The sequence below is a fragment of the Tachysurus vachellii genome, chromosome 9 (assembly GCF_030014155.1).
Source record: "Tachysurus vachellii isolate PV-2020 chromosome 9, HZAU_Pvac_v1, whole genome shotgun sequence".
NCBI lineage: Eukaryota > Metazoa > Chordata > Actinopteri > Siluriformes > Bagridae > Tachysurus > Tachysurus vachellii.
This window is the reverse complement of record NC_083468.1, coordinates 17,247,325-17,274,102: the sequence shown is the minus strand read 5'-3', so window position 1 is coordinate 17,274,102 and position 26,778 is coordinate 17,247,325. Positions and strand designations below refer to the sequence as shown.

General features: G+C 40.2%; 1 protein-coding gene across 1 annotated transcript; it reads left to right on the top strand.

Annotated features, from left to right (window-relative positions):
* Positions 1 to 2,948: 2,948 nt before the first annotated feature.
* Positions 2,949 to 26,237, top strand: nup93 (nucleoporin 93). The gene is made up of 22 exons (XM_060878001.1): positions 2,949 to 3,103; positions 4,275 to 4,463; positions 6,492 to 6,609; positions 14,007 to 14,069; positions 15,194 to 15,322; positions 17,769 to 17,843; positions 18,586 to 18,678; positions 18,834 to 18,973; positions 19,580 to 19,712; positions 19,911 to 20,068; positions 20,183 to 20,348; positions 20,880 to 20,973; positions 22,037 to 22,228; positions 22,587 to 22,713; positions 23,064 to 23,136; positions 23,231 to 23,275; positions 23,586 to 23,702; positions 23,789 to 23,907; positions 24,666 to 24,783; positions 24,865 to 24,948; positions 25,052 to 25,180; positions 25,992 to 26,237. Exons 2-22 carry the CDS (start codon positions 4,285 to 4,287, stop codon positions 26,100 to 26,102), a joined length of 2,463 nt encoding a protein of 820 aa, XP_060733984.1. The 5' UTR covers positions 2,949 to 3,103; positions 4,275 to 4,284; the 3' UTR covers positions 26,103 to 26,237.
* Positions 26,238 to 26,778: the final 541 nt, after the last annotated feature.

Here is a 26,778-nt window from a genome sequence, read left to right as displayed (position 1 = left end):
TAATAACCTCCGTTAACCTTCCAGACTCTTCATATATTCACCAGAAATTTTTCTCCTTGTCTGTCTACCCTGACAGGCTGCTGCTCTTGCTGCCCTTCTGGCTGCAGTAAGTGCGCCTCTGGATGTGTGTGTAAGGGCGATTCCTGCGATTCCAAGTGCTGTCAGTGAAGACTCCAACATTCCCACCATGTGAATGTGTCTTTATATTGCATGTAGCCTTACCTGAGGTTTCTTATGTGAAACTACAATAAATCAAATCGGTGGCATTTTTGTCTCTAATGGTGTGGGGTGTTTTTGGGGTGTTTGTTTGTTTTTTTTTCCCTGTAGATTTTGCTTAGGTTTGCTTAGTGTCAACATTTATACTCCTTTTTGTCTTCAGGTTCAAAAATGAATCGTTCACTACCCCTTGAAATTTATACATTATCACTTAAGATATAATCTATCCAACACACTCTTTGACTATTAGGGTACACTTCTGAGTCTAGAAGGTGGACAGGTAATAAGTGTCTTTTGTTTTGTTTAAGCAGTAGTTCATAGTAATGACTTGACAATCACTTGCACAGAGCTTTAATGCGACTATACTTTACTGTGGCAAACTTTTTCAAATAAAACATAAAACAATCCTTCAATTTTAAACTTTTTTTTAATCAATCTATTATTGCCTGCACCATGAATGCATGCCATTGAACCCACCATGTGGGGGGGACCAAGATTTTTGCTAAAAGAGGTGTTAATTGAAAGCATTTAAAGGTCAACTACAGAAGAATCTGATTTTAAGTGTTTTGTTATTGCTGTATTATTTGGATCTTAAGTTTTAGGTGCTTGCATCTTTTATGCCCTGATGCACATTTATGGCATTTTGGCAGACACCTTTTTAGCCAGAGTGACTTAAGTTTTACGCAATTGAGGGTTAAGGGCCTTGCTCAGGGGCCCAGCTGTGGCAGATTCAAACTCAATCTTCTGATTTGTAGTCCAACACCTTTACCACTATGCTACCACATCCTCTGTGTGAAGCTTTTTATTTCTTATCCTCATAATGTGTATTTTAAAGTACATGTATTCATTTTAAATGTTTCAAATAAATTTAATGTTTTTCTGCATGTTCATGATTAAATGTCTATTGACTAAATGTACTGGGTTGTTCAAAAAGTAATTATGCAGTGTAGCTGTGAGGGTCACAAGGCAGCATCATGGTGGAACACGTTTATTAGGCCACGAGGCAGCGTCATGGTGGAACACGTTTATTAGTCCACGAGGCAGCGTCATGGTGGAACACGTTTATTAGGCCAAGAGGCAGCGTCATGGTGGAACACATTTGCACGAGGCAGCGTCATGGTGGAGCACATTTACACGAGGCAGCAGCATGGTGGAACACTATTAGGCCATGAGGCAGCGCCATGGTGGAACACGTTTATTATACCATGAGGCAGCGTAATGGTGGAACACATTTACACGAGGCAGCGTCATGGTAGAACACATTTACACGAGGTAGCGCCATGGTGGAACACATTTATTATACCATGAGGCAGCGTCATGGTGGAACTCATTTACACGAGGCAGCGTCATGGTGGAACACGTTTATTAGGCCACAAGGCAGCGTCATGGTGGAACACGTTTATTAGGCCACGAGGCAGCGTCATGGTGGAACACATTTACACGAGGCAGCGTCATGGTGGAACATGTTTATTAGGCCATGAGGCAGCGTCATGGTGGAAAACGTTTATTAGTCCATGAGGCAGTGTCATGGTGAAACACGTTTATTAGGCCACGAGGCAGCGTCATGGTGGAACACATTTATTAGGCCATGAGGCAGCGTCATGGTGGAACACATTTACACGAGGCAGCGTCATGGTGGAACACATTTACACGAGGCAGTGCCATGGTGGAACACGTTTATTAGGCCACGAGGCAGCGTCATGGTGGAACACGTTTATTAGGCCACGAGGCAGCGTCATGGTGAAACACGTTTATTAGGCCACGAGGCCGCGTCATGGTGGAACACGTTTATTAGGCCACGAGGCAGCGTCATGGTGGAACACGTTTATTAGGCCACGAGGCAGCGTCATGGTGAAACACGTTTATTAGGCCACGAGGCCGCGTCATGGTGGAACACGTTTATTAGGCCACGAGGCAGCGTCATGGTGAAACACGTTTATTAGGCCACGAGGCCGCGTCATGGTGAAACACGTTTATTAGGCCAAGAGGCAGCGTCATGGTGGAACACGTTTATTAGGCCACGAGGCAGCGTCATGGTGGAACACGTTTATTAGGCCACGAGGCAGCGTCATGGTGGAACACATTTATTAGGCCAAGAGGCAGCGTCATGGTGGAACACGTTTATTAGGCCACGAGGCAGCGTCATGGTGGAACACGTTTATTAGGCCACGAGGCCGCGTCATGGTGAAACACGTTTATTAGGCCAAGAGGCAGCGTCATGGTGGAACACGTTTATTAGGCCACGAGGCAGCGTCATGGTGGAACACGTTTATTAGGCCACGAGGCAGCGTCATGGTGGAACACGTTTATTAGGCCAAGAGGCAGCGTCATGGTGGAACACGTTTATTAGGCCATGAGGCAGCGTCATGGTGAAACACGTTTATTAGGCCAAGAGGCAGCGTCATGGTGAAACACGTTTATTAGGCCAAGAGGCAGCGTCATGGTGAAACACGTTTATTAGGCCAAGAGGCAGCGTCATGGTGAAACACGTTTATTAGGCCAAGAGGCAGCGTCATGGTGGAACACGTTTATTAGGCCATGAGGCAGCGTCACGGTGGAACACGTTTATTCCGTGCATTCCAACACAGTCTGGCACATGTACTATTTAATAATAATGTGATTATTTGTAAATAATAAATATATATAATTAAATACATTTGGTTTGTTGAGTTCTGTCAGTGCTGGAGCGCGTGGTCTGTGCATGGGTTTTAAATAAAGTTATTTTGAACGCGTCATGGACCGAGTGAATGAGCCAATCAGCGTCGGCGATGTGCAGAACCCGGGAGTGAAACTGGAGTAATGTGAACACTGAGACTCTTATTATAAACTGTCAAAACAACCAGTTTGAGCGCTTCATCGCAATTGTACGCCTTTTGGAAATAAACCGGTAAGTGAAACAATCCGCCATCAGCTTCTGTTCACTGTACAGTGAGTTATTGGTCCAGAGACACCGGTATATTAATGACATGATGTGAAACGTGCTACATGCTAACTAAGCTAGCATGTGTGTAGTTAGCTTCATACATTCATTCATACAGTCTAGACAATTCTATTCATGTTTTTTAGTCTTCTTTCCGTATCTGACCGTAAATATATTCGTTTCTATGACGTGCACAGTAGCTGAGTAACACATCAGTGTAGATAGATAAAGTTTTTAGCCGATTTGCTATCAGTATATCTGTGTGTAATTGTAGTGTTTATTGTAATGTGTGAATACAATGACCTGAGCAATTAGATCCGGTGAAATTCAGTTACTGCAGAATTTTGCTTTACAAAAGCTACTTATTTTACTCCGTGTGGTGGGAGATACAAAAAATACATTAGTAGGATATTTGAAGGCACTTGCAGGATACAATTTAATGTTTTTTTTTAAAGTCTGTGAAAACACAATGAACACAGATTTTATAAGATGTGAAAATAACATAACAATAAAATATCTTTATTTTTAGAAAGTTTTTTTTAGCTTTAAGGTCATAAAAACATCTGATCAGCTACTTCCAGTCAGACCTTTTAACTCTTATGGAAATACTGATGAGACCTGAGATAAGTCTCATGAAACCTGATGTTTTGTAGATGCTCTGCCCCATCGATGGTTGAGGAAACAGGAGTACCTGGAAAAAATCCAAATTTTCCTTTGCACCTGCCAACCTGCTGTGTATGTGTATGTGTGTGTGAGAGAGAGATGGGATGGGTTGACACCTTGTCCAATGTTTCTCTTGTTTTGTGCCCTAGTTATAGTGTCCAGTTTCTTGGCATCTTTTCTATTCTAGAAATAATGCCAAATTAAATGCTTCTGCGAAAAAAACTATTTACACAATTCATGCCCAACATATTACACATCAATAAATGATCTTATTGCACTACACACAATAGTCATTTAAGATTCAGGCTTAATAACACTGCCACTGATACTAAATTGTACTAAAGTAATGCAATACATGCCCTCTGTGTTTGTATTTGTTTGTTATTACTTACAGTGTGTGAAACGTAAAATTGTGAAGGGATGAACAGGTACATGCATGATTATAAACTCCGTACTCTTTTCTGTGTAATCTCAGGAGTTTAGACATGGATGCCGAGGGCTTCGGAGAACTGCTGCAGCAGGCTGAGCAGCTGGCAGCTGAGACCGAGGCCGTGTCCGAGCTGCCTCACGTTGAACGCAACCTTCAGGAGATCCAGCAGGCTGGAGAGAGACTGCGCTCTCGCACCCTCACACGGACCTCGCAGGACACGGCTGATGTCAAAGCGTGAGTGTGCATTTAGCACTTTATTCACCCACTGATTATTATTTAATACCACACCAAAACAATATTACCAATTACAGCACATTCTTTTGTGAATTTTTTCTTTTTCTTGTATACATAAGTGTTTGTCACTTGAGAGTCTTTTGCTCCAAAGAACATTTCTACAAAATTAAATACTTAGCTAACTGATTCTTATTGTCAGCTTCAAAACCATACGCTTGCTAAACTCCTAAAGTTCCACTGTTTTGAAATGTGCAAAATTCATAATTCTAAAGTAATACTTAATAACAATAACATTCAGTACTTTTGGAACTAGTTACATTTACCCTGTGTATGAAGAACCCCACACCACACAGCAGCAACAGGAAGCAATAAGACTTCACACAAGAGCAGCAAAGCTTCAAAGTGCACAATAAACTTAAAAATAAGGCTACAAGCAAGTTATTACAGCCTGAAACAGATCTCTGTACAGATGAACTGTATGAACAATATTTACCGATTTAAAACTCTGTGCTTAATGCAGCTGCTGTCAACATCATGTATACCTTCAGATTAATATCGAAAGAATAAAACCTTATGTTGATAATGTAACTGAGTCAGTGATGCTTCTCACAAAACACACAAATATTTACCGAACACCACATTAGAACTTTACACATTATTGATTACTTATTGTATAAAACTTGAGAATCATATTAACGGTTGCATACATTCCCTTAATCTACTCACCCTCATAATGAAGGCATTCTACTGAACAGAACATAAATAGTGTATCTTGAATATGAAAAATGGCAAAACAATAACAGTACTTTGTTTGTACACATTTAACAGCCTTTAAAATGCTGAAAAACAAACAGATCAAATACTAAGATATCTGTTACTCCTTAAAGCTTTCCTTCCAAGTGAGATCGAATTCTTTTCCAAATCTTATTAAAAGTGCAGATCTTATTTCCTGCAGATACACATTTCCCAGCTCTTTTGGCCACATCTCAAAAATTTATAGAGATTCTGTCAAATGCACAGACAGCACAATATATTCTGTAAAAAATCTGTGATGTCTCCACTTGTATAATTTTGTGCCAAATGGCCACAAAGCATGCAACACATTGGAGCATTGAAATAATGTGAGAATTACAAACACCCAGCCCCCCTTTCTTGTGTGCGTTTTGCCTGATTTCTTTTTTCTTTTCTTCTTCTTTAAAAAAAATAAAAAATTCAATTTGATCATAATGATGGTGTATTTTGAGCCAGTTCTGAGACCAGCTCTAAATATATATATATATATATATATATATATATATATATATATATATATATATATATATATATATATATATTATATATTTGTTTTTTATTTCAGGTGAGTCAGATAGAGAGATATATATATATATATATATCTATCTATATATATATATATCTATATATATATATATATATCTATATATATATCTCTGTCATATATATATATATATATATATATATATATATATATATATATATATATATATATATATATATATATATATATATATATAAAGGAGACTATATTCAGCTGCAGCACTTAATGGATGATCCTATTAGAAGCTATCCGCCTGATGCAGTGTATGAATTATATACATGAATTAGCACCAGTTTTTTCCCCTTCTCTATTAGATTTCAGATGTGCAGATTAACAACAGTATATAGGTTGTTTTTTTAAAATAAAAAATACATGAAATGAAAATCCAAATTACTTTTAATCGGTATGTTATTGTGTCATGCTGGTAATTGTGTAATCAGTGGAGTATAAAACCTGTCGATATATCAGTACAGCGAATAACTTTTAAATAGCTCAGCATTAACATTACAGGCAAACTGCGTGTCATGAGCTGCCGTCACGATCACTTCTCATTTCATAGTGATTCGTTAGTGTGTTGAATGTTTGAAATACATCATGAATAAATTCAAAATCTCCATCGTGACCTGAAATGACCCTGGATTTGATAGGACCAGATATTAATATACCTCTTATATCTTCTTTCTCCTCACCAGCTCGATTCTCCTGGGCTCCAGAGGACTGGATATCTTTCACATCTCCCAACGTCTGGAGAGCCTGAGCGCAGCTACGACCTTCGAGCCACTGGAACCTGTGAAAGATGCAGATATTCAGGTGAGTCAGATTACAGAGGTATTGTAATATTTGTAAATGTGGAGATTGTAAGAAGTCTGACTGTCTTGTCTAAAATATGAAGAAAGTTTTGGTCTTTACACGTAACTATGACCTTAACCAGTCGGTGGCTTATTTCTTTCAATTAAAAGTAATCAATCAACCAAAGAAAAAAATACAAAAACATAGCAAGTTGAATCACAACTTCAAACAAAAATCCTGTAGGAAGGGTTTAATATATAAATCCTAAAATGATCCAAGGTGGAACAACAGAAAAGCATTTGCTCTGTTGGGAGGTCACACTTGGGAATCACACTAGTGGCTGTCGGTCCTAGTGATTCTCCGTATTCTAGTAAAGTTTACTTTACAGTGCGTTTAAGGAACAGTCGTAAAACACATTTCACTACATGTCATACCGTGTATATTTACATATACAAATAAAACTTGAATTTTCTCCTTTCCCCGTCATCAGTGACTCAAACAAATTGCAGGCTTCTGTCAAGTCTCGTATGTTCGGGAGGACAGTTAATCTGCCTTATGACACATCATGAGCAACAGGTGGAAAGATGTGGATGATGGCTTCATTTGTCTCCGAGGAAGTTTTCATTTTTCCTGATGTGTAATGGGGCGAGAAATGATGGGGAAAAAATCCAATCAACATATCAGTCAAACAATAGAACAGTATATCAGCAGCTCAATGTAACGAAACAACCCTTTCACAGGATTCGCCTTCATCTATGAGCATCTTGGGAAAACCATAAAAAATTAATGGTGTCATTTGTGATTTTAATCAATAAATATTGTTGACAATTTTCTGTCGTATAAAAGGACTAAAACATGCTGTTTTAGCAAAATAATAAACTCGCTACCGATGGCAGTGTCTTATTGTAGAGTGATACGAAGTGAAATTCCGTAGGTAGTGAAGAAGTCTGTCAGTTTTTGCTCATTCTTACACAGACTCCGTGTGCAACTCAGCTAGAGTTTGTGCTGCCCGTTTTGCTTCTTCTGTTCCAAATAATCCCACACAATTTTCTACAGAATTGAAGTCCAGTGATTTGGCAGGTCAGTCACAGTGACTCAGTGTACCGTCATTCTTGTCAGACAAATCGCACACACATTTCTTTCTTCAGCGGTCATCCTGTTACGTAGGAGTGTCAGTGTTGTGTTAAGTCTAGCTGATAATCGACAGTTTTATGCTGAGTAATATACGTACAGTTGTACAAAACGATGCTGCTATTGGTGGAAGCTTCATTTTCCTTATTTCTTAACATGCCAGATATGCACCTGCTCCTTAATCTATAGCCACAGAAATCACACAATAAAATAAATCTCTTTCAATGTTGATTTATCTATTTTTTTTTAAGATTCTTCTATAGTTTAGAGCCTCTACTTATCTTTCACTCAGTGCTACTGTATCTAATCTACTGTACGTGCACTAGAGGGCGATAGAGGACACAGCACAAGGGCGTAGTATTTGCTGCCTTTTTGATGATCATTCTTGTTGAAAGTGTTCCTAGAGGACATTAGGTACTTAATGATATTTAAAGCCTGATATTGATATGTAAATCATGCTTTAATTGGTATATACTGTCTCTAGTCAGTGGTGCCTTTTTAAACAATTATTTAAAATGCCTCAGCGTGGGATATGAGCTGTTCGCTTGAAGACTGATCGTATGACAGATTCATGGGAAACTTTGCTTAAATAAGTCCTCCTGAATATGTGCAGATGTCTTCTTGGTTTTGATTTATTGGTGCTTTTCTGAACGAATAACAGATTTATGTGTGGTGATGTGTAGAGCTGAGATATTAGACCCTTACCTGGAAAATGAGTCACGGAATGACAGTGGTGACCGAACACAGAGAATTAGATCATCTGGCTGTATTTTTCTCAGAGCTCATAGTGTACGTCATGAGGAAATTTTATGAACCTCATTCATTTTAAATGTATTCACAAAGCTACGGATGATGCTCGGATGTCAAGATTAGTCAAGATTGGAGCAGGTTTGCACGGGTTGGTAGTTTGATTCCCACCTAGCTAGCGGAAGTCATTAGACTCCATTAACCACAAATAGAACATTACGTCCGTAGACTAATTTGGCCGAGCCTTTGTCCAGCATTTCTCGAGTTGAGATGCTTGATTACATATTTTCCAATGTCCTTTTCTTGGAAAGAAACGATTTTTTCTTGGAAAAGATGAAATGATTTCCAGTAAGGGATCATAGTGAACAGTAATGCTCTCTTGTGTTTGTGGTGCATTGTGGGATTTTTTTTTTAGGGCTCATACATTCCAGGGCACTAGAAGGATTCTGTGATTGAGACAGACTTTAAAATGGCCGACTCCCTGGTCAGTGCCCTGACTGCTAAACTAGAGATCTGATGTTCAACTTCATCTCCTGCACTAGTAATAATTATAGGTTTTAATGGTATTTATCTTAACCTGGCTGCATTTCTTATCATTAAGTTTTTTTCTTTTGATCGCAGCAAAAGGCTCCGGCTGCACTGGGCGCTTGGAGGATTTCAACATTTTTCCCGTTTTGAACAGACTGAGATGGGGGTGGAATGACTGGGCATTTAGGGAGTGTCTATAAAAAGACTGACAGGAAGCCCACGTAAACACAGACAAGCACTCAGGCCCAAAACCCAGTTTTTATGAGAACTGGTTTTCATAACCACATTATACACTTCGGTTAATCCCACAGCTTCAACAGCAGTGTTTTTATTTTTTTTTATTTTTACATCATGTTCCACATATTTTTCAGATTATTTTTACAAGTAATAAATAATGCAGCAAGGAAGATGTAAGGCTTCCTGTGTCTTATCTGCTTTTTGTGCACTTCTATACACTTAACCCTGAGCCTCAATTTCGGCTGTCCCATAAGATCTTGTCCTGTTGTTTCAGACCGGATCATGGACACTTGTCAGTCACGGCTACATGTTCATTGTGGATGTGTTTTGATTTTTGCTAAGGGTCATCATATGCGTGCATTTTTTTTGTTTTTTGTTTTAATCGATGCAGCGCGATAGAGACAGGTTTTGTCGACTCATCACGTTAGCGTATCGATCCCCTTATGTTTTGTATCGCATCCTGAAGCCTCAGTGTGCCTCCTCCCTCATTCGAGTCTGCGTCTCCCTCCCTCTTTCCCTTCTTAGCCTAGATATTTCTGTGGTGGGGCCTGCCAGAGTGTTCCTCTTACTGGAAGTGCACTTAGCATCTGGCAGTAAAGCTCTCTCTCTCTCTCTCTCTCTCTCTCACACTCACACACACACACACACACACACACACACACATACACTCGCTAACTCTTTTTCCCAGTACGGACCGTGTGTCTTTGATCCTCCAGCACTTATCATGCTTTGATTTGATGTGTCTCTCTTAATAACTGAATTATTTTTAATATAAAGACTTTTGAAAGTCTCTTATTTCGGAAGTATAATGAATATGACTCTATACATATGCCATGAGGAAGTGTGTGTGGTGGGGGTTAAGGATGTCAGACAGCTATTGTGTGCTGCATTTATGTTAAGTTATTGTTCTTTGTGCTGCTCTCTCTAAGGCTGCTGAGCTGCTTGTCTCAAGACAAAGAAAGCATACACTGTTGATAAGGCGTAGCCGGGTATATCTCCCTGCGTGTGTGTGTTTTGGTAAATTCAGTGTAAAAGTTATTCATTATTTTATGATGAAAGGAGAGCTGTGAATTGGGCTGTATGAGATGTATATGAATGTGATTATGCATCACCACTCTCTAAATACTGTATAGATCAGAGAAGAAGGTAAGGCCTATAGCAATTGGCTTTTCTGTGCATGATAGAAGTGTGGAGGTTGTGCAGCGCAGCAGGAGCATGTAACAGCATTTGAGCCAGGAGTGGGATGTATGGAAAGACTTCTCACTATGACATCAAGACGGTAGAATCATGAAATGCGCAAGTCTTTTCCTTCTCTCCTGCTTTTTGCTTCTTTTGCGTTCTGTCTTCGAGAGCAGCCCCTGTTGTCTGCTTCCACACTGTGATAGATGCAGCTGCTCTTGCTCACGAGGGTGAAATAGCTGTACATGCACTCGTGCTTGGCCTGGCCAGCCGCTCCAAAGCCACTGCACTCTTCTCATTAACTAAACATGACTCTTAAGAGGATTATTAGCCCAATTTCTGGACAGGATGTCGGAAGCCATCAGGAGAGGGGAGGGAAAAAAAATCCATTACCATAATTGCGTTGCGCTAAGAGTGGGGGGTGGGGGGTAGGAGGAAGGATGCAGAGATGTATAAAAAAGGAAGAAATGAGTGAGTCTGAAAGAGGAGGATGGCAGGGATGCTGGAGGGAAGAGGGAGGGGTAGATGGGTGATGGAGAGCGGTAGACGGTTCAGGCTGAATTATCACTCCTCCTCCATATCCCCCCCCTCGTCTGTGTACAGACTTGGTATGATCCTCTTCTGACAATAAAGCAGCCCACAGGAGCCCTGCTTGTGGCACATATCTGGGTTCAGACCAATGGCCTGGCACGGGGTGGGAAGGCTCTCGTGGCAGTCTAGTGTGTGTGCCGGCATCGAGGTCAGAAAAAGCCAGAGAATGGCACTGACCAACTTCCTGAAGCTAGGGGAAAAGGAAAGAGTGTGTTGGGTGCAGCCACACACTGCTCCTGGCTATATGCAGCTACACCGACAGACTGAAGCACGGCGTGAGTAAGTATCTCCTGCACACACATACATGCTTGCACACTTGCACGAGTTCACTATACGATTCAATTGTAGCACTTGTGTCATGCTGATTCCACACCTTGCACCTTGTCTTATAATAATGCTTTAGAATTCCGATGATATTGATAATGATGCTGGTAATGAGGATGATGATGATGCCGACGAAGGCTCAGTGGCCACACAGGAAGTAGTGGCATTAGGGTGGGGTTCCTGTCTTGGTCATTGTTTCGAAGTGCTAATGGCAGAAGCGGGAGCATCATCCTCGTTAAATTAAACAGCGCAGATAAACAGCATGATTTCACGACTGGATTATATCTTCGACTTTTGTCCAGTGAGTGCCGTGCCAATATATTTGCTGAACAGAAATATTTTTTGCTGCATATGTGACAGCCTTTATTTAAATATATAGGTTAAAGGGTACCATTGCAATTTGTATGTACTGCAGTCCACAGAAACGACACAGTCTGCACATACTAGATTGGATTTGTAAAAGCTCCAGATTGTAAATGTGAATGGTCGATCCTGACAAAAATTAGACATCTCAATGTGTAGCGTTTCCAAGATATGAATTCTCCTGGACATTCCAGAAAATATCAGTAGAATCTTATAGTGGTTACTATGTCCTCTTTCCCCACCTACGTGCAGTTCCCTATACGAGTGCATGGCTGTCTGGGTGGGAACTGCTCTCTTTGTGTGTCACACAAAATTCCCTCATCGTCGGATAACACACATTCTGACAAATGCACAAATCTACACAAGCCATACGTGCTGAAATTTTATGCCGCAATACGAGTCCTAATGTCTCCTGATTACTATTAACATTGAGTTATAAAACCAGCAAGAGAGATATGAGATAATCTAACTAGGCCTTTTACATCTTTAAGATATGAGCATAGCCTCAATATGTTAAAAAAAAAAAAAAAATTATAATGCAGGATTTTAGAGTGGATAAAAACTGTTCCATGGTCTGGGACCCTTTATGGCCAGTGGGTGGCGCTAGCATCTCCTGTGGTCTAGTGGAAGACAAGGCCACGATGACTGAGCTAGAAATGACTGGCGAAAAAAACAGCAGTGAGATTCATGGCTCTTGTTTCATGATCGAACGATTGAAAAATGCACACACCATTAACCACTCTCCTCTCTCCATGGGTCTCCACCCATCTCCACACACTCCACTACTCTGTATCCCGGGTCACAGCAAAATCGGTCCTCATTTGCAGCTGTCAATCAAAGGTGTGGTTGAGTTGGTTGTCTGTCAATCAGTTACTGGGGTGGGGGAGGGACATAAGGGGTAATTGGGTAGGCTAGAGAAGTCAGAAGGTGGTGAGGGGGCAGGGTGATATAAGCTTCCTGAAGAGTCATGAGATGGGGAATGAATAGAGGTGTTCATACAGACGTTCAGAGGGGTCGAAAACGTCTAAAGAAAAGTACTTCGGGGGGCAGCTGAGAAGACGGCAAAGGAAGCAATAATGCGATTTAAAGAGGGGTGTGGTGTGTTGAAAGAAGACATTATTCCATATGAGAGTATGACTCAGACGACAGAGTGAGGCATCATGAGATTATAGGTAGTATCATGTTCTAAAAGCCTCACGCGAGAAAAAGTATTGGGTGTCTTACTGCCATTCAGAAGGCTTCCACCACCACATGGTGTCGCTGTTTCATGTAACGCTTCACCCTTCAGCCCCACCCAGCTGCATTCTGATGCTCTTTATCTGAAACTCCAAGCTGACCACTGCCAACTTCCCCTCATTTTGTGTACCCTGCTATCCCCAGCCCCTGCCGTGCATGTGTGTGCTGCAGATGGCTGTTCTGTGCCGCTGTGAGAGCGAATGCGCTCATTTCTTCTGCAAAGTGTCCTTTCCTGTCGCCAGTCACAGCACACAGGGTTTCACTGGAACGAGCGAGCGAGGATGTATGTTCGGTGCCTGTGTCAGGGGATTCGCTATACAGCCGGGTGTTTGTTGTAAGGCTGCATGGTTTCCTGACGAATCTTCGCAGTCAAATTTCAAAGATCTTCTTCCTGCACTCAGATATCAGAGTCCCTCTGGCGTAGCTTGCAACCATTCAGAGTTCGAATGATTTCTACAGTATGTCCCTGTTTTATTCAAAAATAAACTAATACAGTAAAGGAGATGTGTTAAGAGATAACATCCCCCAGGCTTACAATTGAGAATATGCTTTCTGTGCCATCACAAGTCTATAAGATGTTATGATGATAACCGTTATCGTTTTTAGTAGTGCAAATGGAATTGGTTTACAGGATGCCAATAAAAGGCAGCTCCGTAATCAAGCTTTGTGGGAAATGCTTTCAAAATATCAATCAGACGTGCTGTGAGCAGCTCGTCGTACACAACCGCGTGTAAAAGCATGCTTTTCGAAAGTGTTTATCACTTCCAGAACCTTCTAGAATGAAACCGAAGATCTCTTGAAGCAAACCGAAGCTAGTCTGGCGCCACCATGTTGGAAGAAAGGAATTACAGCGTGGCGAAATTCGCCGGTCGATTAAAAGCGGATTTTCTTTAACTGGTGATTTTGTTAACGATTCATATTCTTTGTCTTTGCCGTCCTTGTGCCTGCGAAGACGTTCAAGGAAGGAAGGAGAGAGTGTGACAGATTGAGAGAAAGAGAGAGAGGGCGTGTGCTCTGAAAGCCGAGAGGGGGAAAAGTAGGTTGCAGCACATTTAACCTCCAGGCCGTGTCTGTTTTTCCAGGGCTTTCTGAAGAATGAGAGAGACAATGCATTGCTGTCCGCTATTGAGGAGTCTCGCCGCAGGGTAAGTCTCCACTTCACTTTGCAATCAGTTAGTTTATCTATCTAGATGCACATCTTAATAAATATTTGTTTATTTTTGCTTTTATAATGTTGGTTTTATTTTACATCAACCAAAAAAAAAAAGACTTTGGCTATTAACTATTAAGTTGCCTCATCATACATCTCTTCTACTCACATTAACTTCTCAGCATTAGGGTAAAAATAGGACTCACGCCAGCCGTTATCCCTCACTTAGTCAGAGGGCAGACTTCTGCTGGGTCAATATTTTCTCCATCTCATTACTTAATCTTTTATCCCTCTGATTTGAAGAGTAAGAGATCTGTTACCTATCGGTAATAGAGAAGCATTTGCTACAAAAAAAGAAATCAGTTTAGACTTTAGCTTTATTAGCCATAGGATTGAAGTCATTTTTCCAAAGCTGCTTTCTTTCTAAACATGTTTTAACAATAAGAATGACTCGGAATAGCTCAAGCATTTCACTCCATTACGTCAGACTGCATTTTGGTTAACAACTAATCGATTTAAATCCTTCAAAAAACTGCACAGTGTCTCCATACATCTTTGGAGCTCCAGAGATTTTCCTCAACTTAGTGGGAACATGTCACCTTGTGCAACCCCCTCCCCCACCCTCCCTCAACACACTTTGTTCCATAAAAGATTTTCTTTGCTGTTTTAATTAGAGCGTTCGCAATTACCACACGCCGGTCCTCCGGGATTGCGTGAAATAGACAAAAAGGTCTATTCAATCAGGCTGTATGCTAAATCTGTAGCAGGCGTGAAGGCAGACCCAGTTAGTGGCACACTTCCTTTAGACGAGAGGGAGCACATTTCTGAGCTTTCTCAGTTTCTGATTCTTTGGCCTGAATGGAGAAGGAAACGGCCAACGTTACAAGGCCATGGCTGCCGGTATATAGTGCACTGTAAACATACACACACACAAATGCAGGTCTATGCTTCTCCCATCTCCCTCCGGTGGCTATTTTTGATGCATCTCATGCTGGTTAACCTATTTATTTAATAGAGCTTTTTTGTCTTTTTTATTCTCCTCCTCCTTCACTTGTGTTCTCTCTCTTGCTCTCGCTCTCGCTCGCTGTCTCTCTTTCTTTCCCTTGCACCTTCTTGCAGACTTTCCTGCTGGCGGAGGAATATCATCGTGAGTCCATGTTGGTGCAGTGGGAGCAGGTGAAGCAGAGAGTGCTACACACCCTGCTGGGAGCAGGCGAGGATGCACTGGACTTCAGCCAGGATGTGGAGGTCTATAAACACACACACATATGCATGCACCAATGCTCACTCACAGTCATCAGTCAAATGTTCATTTCACACTGTGTATAGCTTTTGCACACAGCAATGACATTAAATCTGTATTAAAATGTAAAGCTGGAAATAGGATTCACTCAGAAGTAGTACATAGCAACTCATTTCAGTTGCTATGTATCTCTGCACACACGTTTTTGGTATCATTCTGTATGGCCAAATGTTTGTGGACACCTATTAATCACACCACTATGTACTTTGTGAACATCCCATTTTTGATTTAGTCCAGTTTGGTTGTGTGTGTGGGTTTGTGCTCATTTGTCCACCATAGCTTTATTGAGATCAGGTGAGGAGGCATGGGGTGACGTTCGGTGCTCAGTTTTGCTTAAAAATGTTCAGTGGGGTTGAGGTCAGGGCTCAGTGCAGCATAGTCAAGTTCTTTCATATATTCCAGTAATTCACTTTATGCACAGTGAAGGGAAATTACAATGCTACAGCATGCAAAGACATTCTGTAAAATTGTGTGCCTCCAGCTGTTTGGCTATAATTTGGAGAGGAACCACATATGGGTTTGATGGCCAGGTGTCCACATAGTTTTGAATATATAGTGTATAGTGCAGCGCTTTGGTGTGTGTGTGGCCTGGATTTCTTTGTGCGTGTGGGAGGGGGATTAAAATAGCAGTCCCACACACACCTCTCATTGGATTTCTGTGGTGCCTAAGTAAATGCAAGTGATGGTTGAAAGAACATGCTACATCTGTTAGGAGGAAGAATGGAGGAAAAATATCCAAATTTTAACCTTCAAGCCGCATTTTATTTTTTGTCACACAATTCCTAATCACTAGAAGAAAGCCCTGTATGTAATAAAGTAGTTATTGAAATCTAATTGAAATCTCTCCTTTTCCTTGGGTGTGTTTATTTTGTATAATATAACCATTTTATACTCTAAACCATAAACGTGTATAGTGGAAAAGATACTATTTTGGATTTAGAAAAAAATCTTGAATTCCATTTTTGACTATTGAGGCATCGTATGGTAGGTTGCCAAATAAAAATAAATCCCACAAGATAACATTATTATCTTAAAAAACACAAACTGCTAATGATGCATTTATTTATATATATATATATATATATATATATATATATATATATATATATATATATATTCTATATTCATCCTGTATCATAAAATGAAGGATGCTAAATATGTCTTGTTTTTTTCTGTGAATGTTATTTACTACATAAATAAAAATGGTTGTGGGAAAAATGGAACAAATATTCAAATTGTAGCAAACAGCAGCTTTTACCTGCCAGAAATGCAATTTAAAATAATAATAATAATAAAAAAAAAGCTGATCTGTTTTTGTCCCTAAAGTTTTCTGATGACATTTAACATGGTCTGTTTTGACCAATAGCTCTTAACTGACAATTGGGTTATGAGATGCTAAAGGATGCTAAAGGATACACGTGTTCTGCCTTCACAAACTGACCTGAGTAAAAAATATCGGTAGGCAGCATTCAGTGCAGGGATTTAGTTTAAGCTTGCTGCTTGTGAAAGCATTGTATTTTATTTTAACGACACACTTATAGACTGATAAAATGGGTGGCATTAGGATTTATAAAGTGGACAGAATAATGTATTTTACTTCCACCCGTGCTGTGACCTGGATAAAGTCTGGCCTGCATTATTAATGTTTGTTAAATCTTCATCACGACACAAGCACCCACACACACGCATACACACACTTCTACTGTCTTTCATTTTCCTTTGTGTCTGTGTGTGCGAGTGAGCGTGGGTGAGCGTGCGTGTGCGTGACCGTTTGTGTGTGTGAGTGCGTGTGTGTGAGGACGCGCGTGTGTGTGTGAGGGCGCGCGTGTGAGAGCGCGTGCGTGTGTATGTGAGGGTGTGTGTGAGAGCGCGTGCATGAGAGCGCGCGCGCAAGTGTGTGTGTGAGGGCGTGTGAGCGCGTCTAACTCTTCAATTATTAATTAGCAGTTAAATTTTGCAATGTATGGCCCGCTGTTCACTTCCTGTGCTGTGAGCCTCCCTGATGCTCTCAGTCTGTTGCTTTTTCTACAGCACACTTCTTGTATAATCCACTTAAACTTTTAAATGAGTGATTTCATCCAGATAAATTGTCATTCTTTTGAAGAAGTCAATTCTTTGGCCTGAGGCAAGTTTTATTGTGTGCACACGAGCACTGTTGAGAGATGTGCACTTGAGCTTGGGTTATGTTCTCCTCTGTAGATTTCATGCTGCATTGATCATTGCATTTACATGAAAACATATTTGAGGGAGTTCTGTGCCTCTCATACCCTGTTTACACAGGAGTTGCAGTTGTTGTTGTTGTCTCTGGTGTGGAGAGCTACATACAAAGAAATCAAACAGACCATCTTGTGTGTGTGTGTGCGTGCGTGTGTGCGTGTTTCCTCCACACAGCCGAGTTTTATAAGTGAAGTGGGAGCTCCTGGACGCAGCGCTCTGGACAGTGTAGAGGTGGCTTATGGGCGACAGGTGAGCCTACTGCTTATGCACAATATTTAAATGCATGTCCACTACGGTACCTTTGATCATCTCTTATGTCACAGCTTTATATTAATGTACTCATTCTGTTATTAATTCTATAGTTACAACTGAAAGGATTAAAATCTCATGGAATCTCATTGATATATTGACGTTGTAAATGTTGGTTTCTGTTACGTGATAAACACATCAGGATTGTGCTTTTATTATTTAGCTTTGTGGGGAGATACATGACACAATGTAGTCATTGACTATTTTTGTTTATAACAGCATGTCTTCTTTAGTTTATTCCTTACCCACTTAGTCGTTATTTCCACCAAACTGAACATTTGCATCGTACGTTAAGCCACTAAATTAAGCGGATGTCCATGTAAGCTGTGCTCCACTGTCTGTTCACACTACGTGACCAGGCTCAATCAGGTCATGTACTGCAAACCCAAGCCCTAATTGATCCAAAAGATTGATTGGCTGACTAGGGGCACTATGGGTAATCTCTCTATTCCAGCACAAAAATCTCTTTTGGTCACTTTATTTCCTGCAGTCACCATGTGCCGCCATATCGCCGCCGGAGTCCTGTTTCTTGTCTTGGTTTTCTTTTTCAATGACCTTCTAAACGTTTTCATTGTTTTAATATTGTTTTTTATCGTCCATTTCTTTACTGCAAGGTCATAGCCCAAACTGACACATGACCTTCCCATAAGGATGTGTGTGAGCTCTTTCCTCTCTCCCTCAGATCTACGTTTTCAACGAGCGGATTGTAAACGGACACAGTCGGCCCAATCTGGGGGAGTTGTGTGCCTCGGTAGCTGACAGTCTGGATGATAAGGTTAGTCCCAATCATAGCTGCCAATTACTTTTGCTTTCTTTAAAATTGTTTTTAAATGACAACCTTGTGCTCATTAGCGTTGTGATGATCTATTAGCTACTGAAATGTATTTGTAGTTGTCAGATTGTTTATAGTGTGTGTGTGTGTGTGTGTAGAACGTGTCTGACATGTGGCTGATGGTGAAGCAGATGACGGATGTGCTGCTGGTTCCAGCCAAAGACACGCTGAAGAGTCGTGTCTCTGTGGAGATGCAGATGGCTTTTGTCCGACAGGCTCTGATTTTCCTGGAGAACAGGTTAGAGATCAGACAGGAGAACAGAGCATGTGGGTAAAAAGGGGTGGGGGGGAATCAGGAGGGATCATTTCATATGAACTGACCAAACACACAGACTTTTGGGCTGAAAATAAGAGTATCATTTATGCTTATGGTACTGAACAGGAAAAAAAAGCAGGAACAAAACCAACCAATGGTATAAATATGTGCACAAGTACAGGTCATAACACAATTGTAAAATGTCATAATATTTGCTGTACAAGCTCACAGTATTTACAATTTACTTTGAAATATAATAATTGAAATACTTAAAATCATCCGTCCCTCATCTAGTTTTCTGACGTTTATGGTCCCCCTCGTTTATTTTCAATGATTGTACTTTCAAAGTTAAAAACACACATTTCTTCTCACAAATGATAATTATTCCTTTTAAAACATTTATTTTAAGTACATCCTATGCTATGTATTTCCTAATTCTATACTAAATAGCCATGTTGAGTAACAATCCTTTAAAAATTAAAAATTGTTTAGTTTAAGTAAAAAATGTATGCTGAACTTTGTACGAGGGCCCTGGCCTAAAAAAACTTTTTAAACCACTGCTCTAAACCTCATGACCTCTTTTTACAGCTATAAGAAATACACCATGGTGACGGTGTTTGGGAACTTGCACCAGGCTCAGTTAGGCGGTGTGCCTGGCACTTATCAGCTTGTACACAGCTTCCTCAACATCAAACTTCACGGCCCACTTCCAGGCATGCAGGTAGTGCACCGTCGCTGCAGCATGACCCTCTACATCACTCACTAGCGTGTGCCTGTGTATATCATAGATAACACAGTGACAGATATTCCCAGCATGAGAGAATAAGCCTCTTAGTTCAGATGTTCCTGTGAAAAGTGTGCAAGCAAACGCAAGAGCACTGAAAGACAAGCTTCATTTATGTGCTTGTGTGTGGAGCAGGATGGTGAGGTGGAGGGCCACCCGGTGTGGGCTCTGATCTATTACTGCCTGCGATGTGGAGACGTGGCTGCAGCCATGCAGGTGGTGAACCAAGCGCAGCACCAGCTAGGAGACTTTAAGACCTGGTTCCAGGAGTATATGAGCAGCCCGGATCGCCGGTGAGATTAACTAGAATCACGTCACACACGCAAAGCTGCACTGTGTTGCTTTTACTGTGTGCACACCAACGTAACGTTTAAGCAAAGAGTTAACATGTGTGTCTGTTTGATCAGCCTGGCGCCAGCTACAGAAAATAAAGTACGGCTGCATTACCGGCGTGTGTTGCGCAACAGCGCTGATCCATATAAGCGCGCCGTATACTGCATCATCGGCAAGTGCGACATCGCAGACAACCACGGAGAGGTGGCTGATAAAACAGAAGACTATCTGTGGCTCAAGGTAAGATTCCAGCTCTTCTTTCTGGCACTGATTCCGATTGCAGCACTATACAGATTATGTGCCTCATAGACAGATGTAGTGTAGATTTATACATGTGCATAAACATTAAATAATACAGAACTAAACTCTTTTGTTCAGGATTATTGATGGTGTGCTAATAGTCTTGAGCAGCATTAAGAGCATGTTAAGTGACTTTTGTAGTGGCTTCCCCTTTGTTTTATGTTCCAAAAATCTATTCTAGTACTCTTCAGTAGTAAATGGAGCTTTTTTATTAGAAGGAAATACATTGTACAATTTTAGCTTATATATGTATATATGTGTGTGTATATATATATATGTATATGTATATATATATATATATATATATATATATATATATATATATATATATATATATATATATATATATAAATGTGTATGTGTGTGTGTGTGTGTGTATATATATATATATATATTTTATATAAATTCTTTATTAATATTATTATTGGGTATCATACTTAAATGTTAAGCAGTGCTTCTGTTGTCCTGTAGCTGAACCAGGTGTGTTTTAATGAAGATGGCAGCAGTGCTCCACAGGAAAGACTCACTGTGGCCCAGTTACAGAAGCAGCTCCTTGAGGACTATGGTGAGATGCACGCCCATTCCACTTCTCCAGATTTTTTATCATACTGCAGTTTATTATGTACATTCCCATAACTCTTTAGATCCACAGTGTTCATAAAGCACTCTCTAAACATTAGACCAGCGGTGTCCGATATCCACAAAGGGCCGGTGTGGTTGCAGGTTTTCATTCCAACCAATCAGTTGTTCTTGCCTTTAATAGACTCTGTTGTGACTTCTGCTTGGTTGGAATGAAAACCTGCTCCCACACCAGCCCTTTCCGGATAAGATTGGACACTGCTGCATTAGATGCTTGGGTCAAAACAAGGCACAGAGGGAATGCCCTCTTGTAGGAAGCGATTCAGGAGGAGGAAATTTATTCTTCAGCAGTTAACTTGTCCTAGATAAGCTCTCTCTTTGACTTAAAACTTCTTCTCGCTGCATTTTAAAAGGCACTGCACTATATTTTCCCCACCTGCCTGATGAGTCAAGCTTATCTCTCACGATGCCCCACCACTAGGCTGCATTAAACACTTGTGCTGATAAGGACCGCTCCGCTTCCAGCTGCAGCTCTTTTCACTGCTCTTTTTATAAACGTCAGCTCGAATCACAGCCTAAATGAAAAGGGATTATTTCAGCTCATGCGAATGGAAAGAAAGCAGCCTCTTTACAAATGTGGAGGATTTTTGTAAAGCTCATTACTTGCTTTAAGGAGCATATATTTCTTTAAGTTGCACATGCTCCAACAAGATGAGCATGTGCAACTTAAAGAAATGTGTGTGTGCGTGCGTCCGCGTACACTGCGAACATGCTGAAATTCCTGAATTATATTTTCTACAGTGATAACTTAGAACTTGAATCTTGATAACTTTTTACATTTTAATAAATATTAGATCATCTTTAAAAACTATAAGTTTACAACTTATGCTTTTTATGCAATTTTTACGAAACGAGTATAAATGGTCTAGTTTGTTAAATGTTGCCAGTCTGCAAATTTGTGCAGCATTATTATGGTTTGTGTATCAATAATGTTCCAAAATGTCCTGAACATATTGCAGTACTAAATAATTTCTTATTGTTCTCCTCAGGCGAGTCTCATTTCTCGGCCAGCCAGCAGCCGTTCCTTTACTTTCAGGTGCTTTTTCTGACCGCACAGTTCGAGGCAGCTATAGCGTTCCTCTTCCGCGTTGAGCGTCTGCGTAGTCATGCTGTGCACGTGGCCCTCACCCTCTACGAACTTAAGCTGCTCCTCAAATCATCAGGACAGAGCGGACAGCTATGTACGCTGGTGACAGATTTGTGCTGATCTATATATATATATAATTGTTTTGGTGACATGCAATGCAGGCCAAAACAAAACATTTTTCACTTTATTGCATCATTTCTGTTTAAGTTACTAATATAATTACTATAATAAATTAGACCTAGTCAAATACAGCTTTTATCAATATTGGGAGTGCATAAATAAAGCTTTATGTGTATAGAGGGTGTGAGTGGTTTGAAATGTGACTTATAATGCATGATCTTCAGTTTTCATTTGAAGAGCAGTTGAATAATTCTTATGAGAAATCCACAGGTTTTATATAATTGAGCTATAACTGCTAGATAATTGAGTTGATTTATCTCCTGTTTTCTCAGTGAGTCAGGAACCAGGAGATCCCCCCTTGGTGCGACGGCTAAACTTCATCCGTCTTCTCATGCTCTACACTCGTAAATTTGAGGCCACAGACCCACGAGAGGCTCTGCAGTACTTCTACTTCCTGCGGTACATAAATCCGACTAAACCTAAACAAACCCCTGTGAACCTGACCTTAGATAAAATGTTTGATTTTGAGCATTTTCTACTAAAAAGCCCCCAGTTTAACTGGAAGTCATTTCACCTTCACTGCAGGAATTGCTCTCTTTCTCTAAGAAAGGATGAATAATTCATGAGGGACTTTATGGGTGCAGTCACAATGCACTCTGATTCATGATTATTTCCAGGAATAATGAAGCCATTTTCACACACCTTCATGTTTGAAAGCTGGTCCGGTGTTTGGAGACCACATGGTTGATCATTTTATCATCATGTATATAGCTGTTATTAGCAGGACTGTGTGTGTGTGTATTTGGCAGGAATGAGAAAGACAACCAAGGAGAGAACATGTTCATGCGCTGTGTCAGTGAGCTGGTTATTGAGAGTCGTGAGGTAGGGTGTTGCTGTGCCTCAGAAGTCAGACAGTTTGTTTTTTACCGCTTGTATGACCTTTCTAAAATTCCTAACCTGCCTTTTCCTTTTACAGTTTGAGATGCTTCTTGGAAGGCTTGAAAAAGATGGAAGCAGAAAGGTATGCCTCTAGGTTCTGTGCTCTGCCTTGTAGAGTTATATAACATGCAAGGCGGGGTTAGAAGAACACGCTCTGCAATCATGCCTCTATTCAAAGCTTCTCCGGGAGCTTTATTTCAGCTCATTGTACTCATGCTCATTCATTATTGTACCCATTCAGCTCTACACAGGCTGTAAAAATGTTCTATTGTTTCAGCACTCATGAAGTACAATGTTTGCTTTGTTCTTTTGGTGGACAACATTTTAAAAATACAAGCGTGCCTCCTGAATTGCTGCCCGTCTCTAAAAAGGGATTGTGTTAATCCTTTCAGCCTGGTGTGATTGACAAGTTTGCCGGAGACACACGAGCCATCATCACCAAAGTGGCCTCAGAGGCCGAGAACAAGGGTCTGTTTGAGGAAGCTGTCAAACTTTATGAGTTAGGCAAGGTCAGTGAAACCATGACACAGGAAGAGCACTTATCACTGTGTAAGAACAAGTTGCATTTTTACATATTTTTGCTTGCTACCAATAGAACCCTGATAAAGTGCTGGAGTTGATGAATAAGTTGCTGAGTCCAGTAATTGCCCAAGTCAACGCTCCACAGTCAAACAAAGAGAGACTCAAGAACATGGCGCTAGGTGTTGCTGAAAGGTACGTTTCTCCTTGCAATAAAAATCTTTTTTTTTTTTTTTTTTTTAAAAATCCCCACCCTGAAACACATTATTTATGTTTATGTTGAAATATGTGTTGCACCATTTTGTTGGTTGCTACTGTATGTTTATTTCTGAGACGTCAGCTACAATCTGCCATAAAAGGTCACAGGGGTGTTGCTAGTTCTGTTACAATGAGGTTTTGTTTTTATTAAAACAAAAGGAAAGGTTCTTACTCACCATTTTCCATGTCGTACTAATAAGAAATCCAACAAAATGGAGTAGTGATGCAATGCAGGTATACACAGAACACAGTTGTGCTAAGTGACGAAGTTGATTGTGATATTAGCATGAAATTTGCTTTGGAGGAAGAACACTGGGCAAACTGAAGTACTAAACTCCTGCCACATTGCTCTCTATAGACCTGGATGATGCAAGGGCTCAGTCCCACTGGCACCATTGTCAGCAGGCAGATGAATAGCATTGTGGGTAATGAAGCAAGAAACTGTTAACCAAAACAAAAACAGAACATCGATGCAAGAAGTATTAATAGGTAAAAAAAAAAGCTCAGAATTTCAATTAGAAAAAAAATATTCACCACTAATGATCATTTGTTAATTCTGAAGATTAATAGCAAGTCATTCAAGGTGGACCTTTCCTTTAAGCCTTCTTCTTGCTGCAATTGATTATTGGATATGTTGCTGATTCTGAGGAGATGCTGGGGCAGGAGATGCTATTTTGATGATGTGCTTCTTTCAGGTTCCGCACTAATGGTATAGCTGGAGAGAAATCTGTGGATAGTACCTTTTACTTACTCCTGGACCTCATGACCTTCTTTGATGAATACCATGCCAGCCACATCGACCGTGCATACGACGTGAGTTAAGATGGAGTCTGTGTTCAACTCCTCAATGTGCCACTTATTGTGCTTTTATAACCATTTGTGTATGTGTGTCAGGTAATGGAGAGGTTAAAGCTTGTTCCTTTGAGCCATGACCAAGTCGAGGAGAGGGTAGCAGCATTCAGGAACTTTAGCGATGAGGTAAGAGAGCTCATTATCAGGACACTTTACACTTTTGCATGAAATTCTGCTGTCATTTTAATATTATTTCAATGCTGATAATGCTGATTCTTACTCGATGCAGGTCAGACACAATTTATCCGAGGTGCTTCTTGCCACTATGAACATTCTGTTCACCCAGTACAAGCGCCTGAAGGGGGCGACAGCGGGAACCCCGGGCAGACAGCAGCGCACACTGGAGGACCGAGACTCGGTTGGGAAAACCATACACATTTGTCTTAGCACAGCAAGACAGATTTATAGATATTACACTTTAGTTTTTAACTTTAATCTTGATTGCTTTGAAACACTATCATAAAGTCTTTTGAACTAATTATTTTTAAAGATATATTGTGACTTACTTATATTAAGACACTCCTGAAAAGAGGTGTGTGAAGTTCACATTCCACCTAAAGATGCCTCACTCACATATAATTATAACCTCGTCCAGTCTCATAAATTGTTACTCGGATGTATGCTTACTCTCATTTAGTGTGGTGTTAGATCATTCAGCCATTTTAAAACTTTTGTCCATGGTCATCATACGTAGTGTATAAGCACTCTTTTTTTGGATTATAAACTGTACTGTACTATATGGTACTATACTGATTGGACTCCTTTCTAATTCACTATAGTGTGCAACTGTCCAAAAACCTTTCAAAAAGTTTAACATTTTCTGTGTAAGTAAAGCACCTTGAGCTAGCGAGATTCTGATTGTGATCTTTCAAGACTCCAGATTTGAACTTTGCAGGCAAAAGCAAGACAGCCAGAAGTTAATCTGAATAATAATCCTTAACATTTGTTATTTTGGTCAACTATATTTGTGTTTTGTTTAGTAATAATAGGTTTAATAATTTGTTTAAATCAATAGGCTTGGGATTTTTTTTGACCTATTTGACCGTTTTCTAGAATTCAGCTTCTGTGACATTAGATGTGTTTTCTCAGAGCATTAATACATATTAGTGATATGCAAACTGCTAGTGCTCTTCTGTAATGCAGTGTGTCCTCTACATTTACATGCACAGATACTGCGTGGCCAGGCACGGGCACTGATCACTTTTGCTGGGATGATCCCATACCGCATGGCCGGAGATACCAATGCCAGGCTGGTACAGATGGAGGTCCTGATGAACTGAGAGAGAGAAAAAGAGTGTGTGTGTGTGTGTGTGTGTGTGTGTGTGTGTGTGTGTGTGTGTGTGTGTGTGTGTGTGTGTGTGTGTGTGTGTGTGTGTGTGTGTGTGTGTGTGTGTGTGTGTGTGTGTGTGTGTGTGTGTGTGTGTGTGTGTGTGTGTGTGTGTGTTCTTACCCCCATCAGTTCTGTTTCTTCATTAATCATACCTTGTGTGAATTTATATTTGTATTCTTTTTTCATAGTTTTGAAAAATAAAAAACGAATTTCAGTTTTCTTTGTGTTTTGATTTCTCTTTTGTTTCTCATTACCTTGTTTCATTTATCTTATCCTTTTTTATGTTCTTTGCCATTTTAAATCCACTTGATTCATATAATTATTGAATGAAATCATTTATCATTTATAATCTCTCGTACAATTTTATGTGCAAATCAAGTCTGATGATTAACGTTTTAATTAACCAGAGCCATTTTCTCACACATTTTTATAGTATTTTATATTCAGACTGACTTGAAAGAGACTACCAGTGCCAGTTTCTTCACGATGGTTGACCACAAGCCATTTGTACAAAAGACTGACTTTACTTTGTCCAAATCTTTGTGACATTCTCTCAACTGATTGAGAGGTGCTGCGTTTACTGTTCAGTGTGTGCAGTACATTCTTTAGTACTATAGCTAACCATT

Bases quoted from the DNA above. Each gene is read 5' to 3' on its own strand.
- nup93 (XM_060878001.1), top strand. From the start codon at position 4,285: ATGGATGCCGAGGGCTTCGGAGAACTGCTGCAGCAGGCTGAGCAGCTG. The intron at 22,229-22,586 runs GTACGCTGGTGA...CTGTTTTCTCAG, and splicing joins AGGACAGAGCGGACAGCTAT to TGAGTCAGGAACCAGGAGAT. The intron at 24,784-24,864 runs GTGAGTTAAGAT...TATGTGTGTCAG, and splicing joins ACATCGACCGTGCATACGAC to GTAATGGAGAGGTTAAAGCT.